This window comes from Ostrea edulis, chromosome 4 (assembly GCF_947568905.1).
Source record: "Ostrea edulis chromosome 4, xbOstEdul1.1, whole genome shotgun sequence".
Classification (NCBI taxonomy): domain Eukaryota; kingdom Metazoa; phylum Mollusca; class Bivalvia; order Ostreida; family Ostreidae; genus Ostrea; species Ostrea edulis.
This window is the reverse complement of record NC_079167.1, coordinates 76,261,423-76,272,390: the sequence shown is the minus strand read 5'-3', so window position 1 is coordinate 76,272,390 and position 10,968 is coordinate 76,261,423. Positions and strand designations below refer to the sequence as shown.

The 10,968-nt window shown below is 34.9% G+C and overlaps 1 protein-coding gene across 1 annotated transcript; it reads right to left on the bottom strand.

Moving 5' to 3' along the window:
- Positions 1–1,557: 1,557 nt before the first annotated feature.
- LOC125669157 (perlucin-like) lies at positions 1,558–7,936 on the bottom strand. The gene is made up of 4 exons (XM_056161461.1): positions 7,636–7,936; positions 4,958–5,043; positions 4,449–4,536; positions 1,558–1,778 (listed from the first exon to the last, which is right to left on the bottom strand). Exons 1-4 carry the CDS (start codon positions 7,934–7,936, stop codon positions 1,558–1,560), a joined length of 696 nt encoding a protein of 231 aa, XP_056017436.1.
- Positions 7,937–10,968: the final 3,032 nt, after the last annotated feature.

The following is a 10,968-nucleotide window of genomic DNA, read 5'->3' as shown; positions in this document are numbered from 1 at the left end:
CAAGGCACCTAATCTCACCTCCGGCGTGTCCAGGGGTCTGTGTTTCCCCTACTCTTAATATTACATTCTTTATGCTTGTAGGAGTTATGAGATTGATCACTGTTCGTTATCTTCACCTTCCATGTATGAGATTTTTATTAGATTTATTATTGTTCATTATCTTTATTGTATCGACATGTATGACTTTTGAAAAAATACTACCAATCTTCATAATAAATCAAAAACTAGACCGTTTTTCTCATCTTGAACTATTGATTTCTGAAGATCGGTTATTCAAAATTTACGTTTTCAAGTACCAATCTGATTTTATGCAGAAGTACATAAATACGATGCTGGAATCCATGATTGATGATTGACAATATCTTATAGTATCTCCTATAAGTCTATTAGAATTTCAATAGACATAAACTGTATTTCTTTATTAGCTGACCTATTTCCCCTCCCTTTGTATGAGGCAGATTACATTTAAAAGCTTCTACATAGAAAGAAATGTATCTTGCTTGGCCTTCAATTCGACATTTAGATAACATTTTATCTTTTAGAAATTGTCACTGTCATTCATCTACTGATTCGATATATAATAAAAGACATCCCAGAATGTTCCACATCTGTTTCATACTGGATATTGTACTGCACAATAGACATTGATGTCAAACTAATATCTCAACTTCATGACAGACGAGACGACTTCCATATCTACATGTATGTAGCAATCTTTCAATATCACCTCCATATGGTGTCTGTGTTTCAAATTATTAGATACAAAAATATTTTCTGTACAAGTTTTGGGCCAAGGCAGCTGATCCTTTCCAATGGTGCCTGTTTACCCTCCTTTCAATATTGTAATTTTAATGGGATTACAGAAATGGTCACCCATTCCTTATCTTTACCTTTTTCATTTGTATGTAAAATTATTCTAGGAGAAGGGGCTATTCCCAAGGTTGTAGAGTCAGATAAAAGCAAGCACATCAACCATAGAAGGAATTCTGCAAGGATGTAAGTAGAAAATACATGTTGCTCAGCAATAAAAGTTATCTGCATAAACAAAGTCGCAGCATCACGATTAGCTAGTCCCAGTTGTGAAACACATGTCTAAGTCGTGTTTGGAATTCTCTCACCTGCTCAATTTCAATTAATGGTCATTTATCCCAACCAGTCATCTCAAAATTACATTCAAATATCAGGCTACCCTGTCGTAATGATCAAAGAAATTCTCAGCCACGGAATAATATTTCAGCTATATATCAATGATAACATTGAATAATCGGGGAATGCTTCATTTGGTTTGGGGTTTCCACATCGATCTTCATGGTGCAATGTGGGTGGTCAGTTCCATATTCTTAATTGCCCTTTTGTCTCAATATATAATTAATGATTGAATATATATATTCTAAATACACACATGAAAATGAAATGGTGTGAAGTGAGATTGAACATTTTAAGAAGCCTCTTAGGTGTCAAGTTTTGATCATGTAAACGTCTATCTTCATAAGCCAGTGAAGGTTTGAAAATGACAATTGCTTTCCTAGTGGAAATGGATGTATTTCTGACAAAACCTCACTCTATCTCAGTCTCACAAATAAACCTGTAATTTTCCCCACATGGCTCATCCACCCATTTACCATCGAAACAATGGCACAAAGCGACGCAATTTGCAACAGTGTGGTGATTTGGTTCTCCTGGATGAAAGTCATTAACTTGTATAACTGTCTGATCTGACGAATAAATCCATTTACCTTCCTCTATCATGTCAGATATACCAATCCAGTAGATCCCTCCTACAATTAAAACAACCAGCTTTGAATATATGCACAAATCAGAAAATGTCAACATTTGTTCGCATCCGTTAAGTACACACACAAATAAAGGTATACAGAATTAAGATAACCAACGATACGAATAACTAGATCAATCCAATGGACGGCCTGTCTCGTCCTCAGAACAAAGGGAAATATTTTTCTCATAGGAATATGAATGAAAGGCCCGGCGAACACAGGGATCAGGTGACTAAATGGAGTCATTCAAGTAAAACTTTTTTTTTCGTTTGCCCCGAGGAAGGAATTGAGTCAAATGCTGTCTGACATGTTGCATACCAATTGTAGATTGTAGAGTCATATTTGGTATATTGATTCTGACTTAGTACTGATTACTCCGTTTACCAGATCAAAATATAGAGCTCATAATATTTTTTTTTATTTAGACAGGATAACACAATTAGTACAAATGACTAGTCTACATTGTGGTCATGTATAAAACATATTCACAGACAAATAAATGAGAGAATAGAAAAATAGATAACATAATATAAAATATATACATAAAATACACACACGATATCACTGGGGGGAAAATAAACATACATATACATATATATATATATATATATATATATATATATACACACACACACACACACACATATATATATATATATATATATATATATATATATATATATATATCACATCTATATATCACTTATTTGAGAAATAATGCTGCAAATATGCTGATTTAAAAGATGTAATAGAACCACGATAGGTGTGAGATACATCCTAAGGACGACTTTTCCCTCCTCAGAACAAAGGAAAACCTTTTTCCAATAGGAATATAAATGAAAGCCCCGGCGAACACAGGAATGAGGTGACAAGAGGAGTCATTCAAGCAAAACTTTTTCGGTTGCCTTGAGGAAGAAAGGGCGTCTCTAGAACTTATCTACATGTAGTAATTGAGTCAAATGCTGTTTGACATGTTTCATACCAATTGTGGCGTCATTCTTGACACACTGATTCTGATTGATTACTGATTACCAGATCAAGATATAGAGGTCACAATGGGTGTGAGCGGTCGACAGGGGATGATTACTCTTCCTAATTACCTGATCTCACCGCTGGTATAGGCAGGGGTCGATGTTTGCCCAGGTCTCTATTTTGTATCCATGATACGAGTTATGAGATTGATCGCTGTTGGTAATTCTCACCTTTTCATCTAGCATTTCATGTAGTTAGTCATTTTATTTCATTGTTTGTTTTAAGTCCCGTTGAAAGTATTTTATTCTTATTGAGACGTCACTAGTTGTAGGTAAAGTTCCACAAATTTAGACTCACGCTTAGCGCTTACAGCCGTAGCAATAAGGGTTCGTTAATGTGCCAACGCCTGTCGCAACTCGGGACCTCCGTTTGAAAGTTCATGCTAAGACACATCATTCTCACTTTCAAATGCCAACAGTTTGGCGACGGAGCATTTGCTACCTCTATATTTTCGTCTTAGGTTTGACTCAGCTATGGCATAAGTGGGGCTCGAACTCACGGTCCCCCGTTTACGAAACGAACGCTTTACTACTGGGTTACTGCGATTGGTCAAACATGTATAAGCCTATTTGTGACGATCTCAATGTAACTGTTAATGAAACTGGATAATTATTTTATTCCAAAGATGGAGAATATCTACATTACGTTTGAATGAGTATTACTATAGACTTTAGCGAATCATACCAGGAATCATACCAGCAATTTCAACTGTATGAGGGGTCAATATAAAACTTATACGGTACCAATTTTGATGCACCAGATACGCATTTCGACAAATAATGTCTCTTCAGTGATGCTCAACCGAAATGTTTGAAATCCGAAATAACAATAAACTTGTTAGAGCTATTTTAGGGACAAAACAGAGTGCCAAAAAGTGGAGTCAAATTCGTCTAAGGATAAGAGCTATGCATGAGGGATATGATCCTTAATTTTGAAATGAATTTCTAAATTTTATCACAGAAATTAAATAGACATCCGTATTTTCAAGCTAGTAACGAAGTACTTAGCTACTGGGCTGTAGAGACCCTCGGGCACTAACAGTAATAATGCTTGCTATGATATATTAACATCCACAAACTTTTTCCGTATAACAGTTCACCTTCTGGGAATTTTTCAGTGTCCGATATCTTTCAGGAACGATGTAGAACTATTCACCTTATAATTAGCGAGTGTGTTGAGATCGTTGAAATAGAATACCGCTTTGAAATTATTATTCCGTATCGTACGTAGAAGGTATCTCCAAAGTAGAAACTGAACAACTTATGATCTTAATATTCAAAGAAACACCAGGCGATAATTTCTGATAAGTTTTAAGTTACCAGTATTACAAGAATCAGAAGGCACATGTATAGACATATGGCGAAGCGACTTGGATGCCCCAACTACAATTTCCTGTTATGCATTTTAACCTCAATATCTCGAAACCTCGGATATCTCAAAGTTTATTCTTAGCCTCATCGAATTCGATATAATGAAGTTCGACTGCATATGATACATGTGCAGTGGCATTGATATTTGTAAAAATAAAAATTGTACACACCAAACTTCCCATCCAATTGTATAAATATCTAATTGGCATCTCCAAATAATTAAAATGCTGTATTGTATGTATATGTATTGTGAAAAGAAACCTCTGCTTACCGTTTCGTTGAGTGTGGCTAATGAGAAACGACGATTCATTGGCGGTCCTTGGTTCTGCCAGCTTTGTGTGATTTAGTGCACATATACCCTAAAATGTTTTACAAGAATTAACGAAAGTGAAGTTGCAAATAATGAGAATTATGAATGGATGTTATTTCTTTATCTCAATCTTTCATTACCACAAAGAGTGTACTTTTCACACCAGAAATACATAGACTATAGTTTGTAAATTAGCTTTCAATGCGTCAATATGTTCAACGAGCTGAAAATGTTCAATGATATACGTACAATGTACAATCCACTATCGAGAGTATGATTTATTATCAAAATATGCAGCAAGGACATTCTTCAGCAAAATACAAAGGGATGTCCTTTAGCAAAATAAAGTAATAGACGTCCGATTTAGTGAAGTTTCAAAGAAATGAAATTGATGAATCATTAATGTAGTCTACTATATTCAATGAACCTGAAAAGAATAAATTAGTCTCCGGTGTATTGATGAGACATACCTTCGCTTCTACCCAAGGTTTGGCATCCTGACTAAACCAGTAACATTTGTATCGAAACTGAATCCATCCAACATGGCACCCAACACCTAAAATATATAAAGTTCTAGCGAAATGTCATTATAAACATCACTGCCTTTGTATGCAAATACATTGCGGTAATTTTAAGCAATGCTTACTTTCAGCAATGTTTCTTGTGATTAATGACCAATAGATTTGTATACTTTTTTGACAATTTAACGGTACAATGGATTGAAAAATCTCATTTAAAGTCTGCATTTTGCTACTTTTATGGTCATTATAACGATTTGATATACCAAAACATCATGTCATTTGAGTAAAATGCTTTCTGACGTGTTTCATACCAATTGTTAGACCATTCTTTACTCACTGATTTTGAATACGGATTATTCCATTTATCCGATCAAGATAAGTGCTCACTTCGTATGGCATATATGTTAATAATGTTTTTTAAAGGTCAACTGAAATGATTTTTAAAGTTCGGTTTTCGAATAAATTTAGTTAGAAAATATACCAGTCCTTAAATATTTTTCAAACAGTACTTTTTCATGTAGTCATTATCTGGGCTTTGTGGTTTTACGGCGAGACACACCCTGCTACCGGAAAATAAGACAGATTCAGAAAACAATGAGGATTTATTTGAATGTCCTCAGCCATCTGATAGGCAATAGTATGTTAACTTATTAACTGTTGCGAATCTGTGACGACCAGAGAGAATGCTAAAACAGACTAAAATATATGACTAAAGATTGAGAACCAACTTTCTGAAAAACAAAGCTTCTTCATTTAAGGAAGCTTCGCTTTTCAGAATTTATTTTCATAGATCCACTGATGGGCGTAAGATATTATTGAATATTAAGTTCAATGACACTGTTTTTTACTATTGCTAATCTATATGCTCCAAGCAAAGTACTAGATAGAAAATCTTTTTTTACAAAATCTGGGATTAAAAAAAAAGCATCTAATACCGAAAATTTACTCGTTTTTGGAGATTTTAATTGTAAAGTTGATGAAAATCAAGATTTTGACACTAGTAAACATCAATTAGTTATACTACTTAGACAGCTTGAATTAAGTGATATTTGGACTAAAATGAACGAAAATAAATCAGGTTTTACATGGTGCAATGCACATAATGTACCATACAACAGAATTGACTACGCCTTTATATCAGAAAACTTTAGCTATTCTATTGATTCTTTAACACTACGAAATTGCCCCCAAGTAAATATTAATAGATTAAGTGATCACCTCGGACTTCGATTAGATCTAATTATAAATCAAAATAAGAGAGGATCCGGATATTGGAAAATGAATACTTCCATTTTATTAGATAAAGATTACTGTACAAACATAAAACAAATGTTAATGGAAAAAGAATTAGAAATTAATGCTATCGCATGTCCACACGAACGTTGGGAAAACGTTAAGTATTTAATTAAGCAGGTTTCGGTAGAATTTTCAATAAAGAGAAGTAAAAGTTTGAAACAAAAGGCTAAGAAAATCGAGGAAAGAATGTTGATTCTCAATATTTAGTATTCTTTACTTGAATCCCGTAGGGATCCGGGTTAGAGTAGGTCTTCAGTATCCCTTGCTTGTCTTAATTAAGAGGTGACTAAAAAGGGGCGGTCCTTTGCATGAGACCGCAAAGCCGAGGTCCCGTGTCACAGCAGGTATGTCACGATAAAGATCCCTCCCCGCTCAAAGGCCATAAGCTCCAGGCATAGGTCTAAATGCAGCCTTTCACCGGCAATGGTGACGTATCCCTCGTGCATAGCTCTTATCCTTGGGCGAATTTGGCTCCACTTTTTTGGCACGCTGTTTTTGGCTATATTTAGCTCCAAAACTTCATAGTTATTTTGGATTTCAAACATTTCGGTTGGGCATCGCTGGGGGGACATTATTTGTCGAGGTGCGAATCTGGTGCATCAAGGTTGATACCGTATAAGTTTTACATCCATATGAGTGAAATATTCTCGAGAGAGATATTAAACGATATTCAATCAATCAATCAATCTTCATTTGAAAAACAGAATCAAACCTTATTCATCGATATTAATGAAATTCATTCTTAGAAGAACACAAATTCAATGGACCCCGTTTTCAGTAATAACACTTTTAAATTATTTACAAACCTAGGCTCTTAAGGTTTCAACGAACTTCAACAATAAGTAATAATTTCATAATCATTCGACATTTCTTAACAGTAGAGCGATCAATCAATATATGTTTCACAAAAAACGTGTTTCTATTTAATTAAAAAGAAACTAAATAGTAAGTAGTTGAAGTTACGATTTTTACAAACTAAAAGTTATCTTTTCCATAAATATCCTATACTTAATCGTTACTGCCTAGCTTTAGGATTTTTGATAAACGTTGCTTAATGCATACACTAACAAATGTTTTCTATCCCATATTCTTCCTGTGCAAGAAACATCAGAACATTTCAAGAATGGTTAACGCATGAATTGACAGAATCTGTGAAACAATTTTAGGGAGACCGATTTGGACGACAGATGTATAGATATTTATTACAAAACGAGATATGAAGAGACACACACAAAAGTCCTATGTAATATATTCATCCGTACAGTGTGTGTTGGCCTAGGGATGCTTAAGAAAGATCATCCCCCGAAAATAAGGGCAGTGAGATAACATACCGTCAACATAATAGTACCTCCATCCTGTTTCATCTCTGGTCATGTCAGATTGGTCACATGACCTATGGATACGACACTTCTTTAGTTGAGGATTAAACCCAAAACATGCACAAGGTTTACCACACATAGCGGAACACCCAGTAAGGGATTCCGAATTATGTTTCGCCATGAGGTCGATATCCGAGACCTTGTTGTCAAGTGAAGGTTCCATCGTGTAGCGCTGGGATGTTACATCTGCTTTTGATAGAGACCACAAAATGAAGTACAGAAAACAGCGAACACGTAGAGTGAAGGCTTTCATTTTGTTATTAGAGATCCAGCAGAATTATAAGCACAGATCAAATCAATTAATGATCAAAAACCTAAGAGTTCACGACTGAAGTCCTCAATATCTGCTACCTGACTCTCAGTCGAGTTATATACATGTACTGCAGTTGTACTTTCACCGACTCCTAATATTACTTTTACCTCCTATTGTTTAACATGATACACTGGCACCATACAATATTTGAATAATTCAGGGACATTAATGGACCCGTTAAAATTTATGTACCTGACACACAGTAAAAAATAATGAAATATATTTAGTTTCATTACTCTTGGGTATAAACATTAATTAGCAATGTTTTATCAGAAAAAAACATCTGCAAAATGTTGGATCTGTTGGACCTTGACAGATATGTTCAATTTGAAAGTCAAGGTATTGATACAAAATATATTTCTGTTTTGGGATGCACCAATGGTACTAGGTTAGGATACTAACTTAGGGAATTTATCTGTAAAGAAATGAAAACAGGTCATTTCAATTCCGTCCAATTCTATCTCTCAACGGACACGTGTCCACATATGATAATTCCCCAAAATTATTTCATATGGTCTATGCTTCCATAAAATGGTTATATCATATCTTCGTAATTTTTTTTTTACTTATGTATACTATATATATAAGTACAGTATAGTTTATGATAGCAATGTGCCATTTTGACGTTACTTTATGCAACGTCATGAACACAAAGGCTATGTCATGAACTCATTACTAAAATAATCCATCGTATGTCGCGATATGTTTCAAACTTTATTTTTAAAAATGTGCACTATGGCTTTTATTTGAAAAGTTTAATTGACTTTTTTCGAAAGTTTTAACCAAGTGTAGATGATTCAATACGGTGGATGCTACGATTTGAAGGACGATTAGTGTAATTATATTTAAGAATTATAGAGCAACCCATACTCATTCAATTTAACCGTTTTTACCGTTGTGTTTACATTTCAAAATGAAATCTCTCCATATTTAATTGTCACACAATGCAACATTTGTATATCTATAATGATATGTGTTTGTATCTGTTCAAATTAAGTTGTCTAACGTTCTAGTTGATAATTACTGAATGATTACCGCACACACACCCCATATATATATATATATATATATATATATATATATATATATATATATATATACATATATATATATATATGTGTGTGTGTGTGTGTGTGTGTATGTGTGTGTGTGTGTGTGTGTATGTGTGTGTGTAAAACTTATACGGTACCAATTTTGATGCACCAGATGCGCATTTCGACAAATAATGTCTCTTCAGTGATGCTCAACCGAAATGTTTGAAATCCGATATAACAATGAAGTTTTAGAGCTATTATAGCCAAAAACAGCGTGCCCAAAAAAGTGGAGTCAAATTCGTCTAAGGATAAGAGCTGTGCATGAGGGAGATCCTTAATTTTGAAATGAATGTCTAAATCTTGTAACAGCAATTAAATATACATCCGTATTTTCAAGCTAGTAACAAAGTACTTACCTACTGGGCTGTAAAGACCCTAGGGGACTAACAGTCCAACAGCAGAGGCCTCGACCCAGGGGTCATAATGTAAAACTTATACGGTACCAATTTTGATGAACCAGATGCGCATTTCGACAAATAATGTCTCTTCAATGCTCAACCGAAATGTTTGAAATCCGAAATAACAATGAAGTTTTAGAGCTATTATAGCCAAAACAGCGTATACGTTTATATCAGTAAATCATGAACGTCTTTCTTCTAAAATCATAGCATATAGTCATCCGCCTCCTGTTCGCCGATCAAAAAAGAGTTGAAACTCTCTCCGTTGGATTAAAACTTGGGTAGCCTCGTTGAAACCCGAGTGCATAACCAAGTCCCCTGGGTAATCACAGCGTCATTATCCATCAGTTAGGGTACAAGTTAGGATCAGTATCTATAAGTTAGGATCAGTATTTATAAGTTAGGATCCGTATTTATAAGTTAGGATCCGTATTTATAAGTTAGGATCAGTATCTATAAGTTAGGATCAGTATTTATAAGTGAGGATCCGTATTTATAAGTTAGGATCAGTGTTCATAAGTTATGATCAGTATTTATAAGTTAGGATCCGTATTTATAAGTTAGGATCAGTATCTATAAGTTAGGATCCGTATTTATAAGTTAGGATCAACTTTAGGTAGCAAATCACCTATTTCCTCTGAAGGAGAAAGCTTTCGTACAAAGTGGATTTCCATAGTGCTTTTCATATTAATATTTTTCAAGAAAGTCCAGGGGATTAATTGATTGATTGTATCTTGCTTAATGTCTCACTCGAGAATTTTTAAGACCAGTGAGGGGCTTCATATTTGTTGGCCTTTACTCTGCGCTTACGGCCATTGAGCAGTAAGGGTTCTTTACCGTGCCACACCTACTGCGACACGGCACATCCGTTTTTAATGTCATCTCCGAGGACCCATGACATTCACACCTGATGCCGAGCGTTTGGCGATGTAACTGTCACTACCTGTTTAACGATTTAGGTATGTCGTGGCCGGGATTCCAACCTCGGCCTTTCGCATGCAGGGCGAACGCTCTAACCCCTAGGCCACAGCGGCGGTGGATAATTCAATATTCAATTGAAATGGCATAGAGAAAAGGTAGTCATTGATTTGGTCATATTCATTTTGCTAGACTTATAATTTATGAGTAAGCAAGTACATTTGTAACAATGATGGATTCTAAATGCAAGAGAAGAATTGGCTGTGGTGGTTGTAGACGGATTGTTTGAGATTCCCTATAGAAAACTGCAGTAAATAAAAATATGATTTGTAGCTGACATCGATATTATAGAATGATAGCAGGTATTGTATCTACGTAGTTTCTGGTTTTACGTTCGTGGTATCATATGACTGTCAGGAAAGGAAACACCCATTAATGTAAATATATCATAGTAATACGACACTCTATTACATCGGTGTCGTCCCTATCCACGTGTAAATGTACTTTAAACGAGCACATTCATTCTTTTCGTGGAGTTCATTAACAATTTAAACGTGCCAAT

What these genes read in the sequence shown, in the direction of transcription:
- LOC125669157 (XM_056161461.1), bottom strand. Translation starts at nt 7,936, where the DNA reads ATGAAAGCCTTCACTCTACGTGTTCGCTGTTTTCTGTACTTCATTTTG. An exon ending in GAGGTACTATTATGTTGACG is followed by an intron (nt 5,044 to 7,635) that starts GTATGTTATCTC and finishes TATATATTTTAG; the next exon opens with GTGTTGGGTGCCATGTTGGA. An exon ending in TAGCCACACTCAACGAAACG is followed by an intron (nt 1,779 to 4,448) that starts GTAAGCAGAGGT and finishes TTTTAATTGTAG; the next exon opens with GAGGGATCTACTGGATTGGT.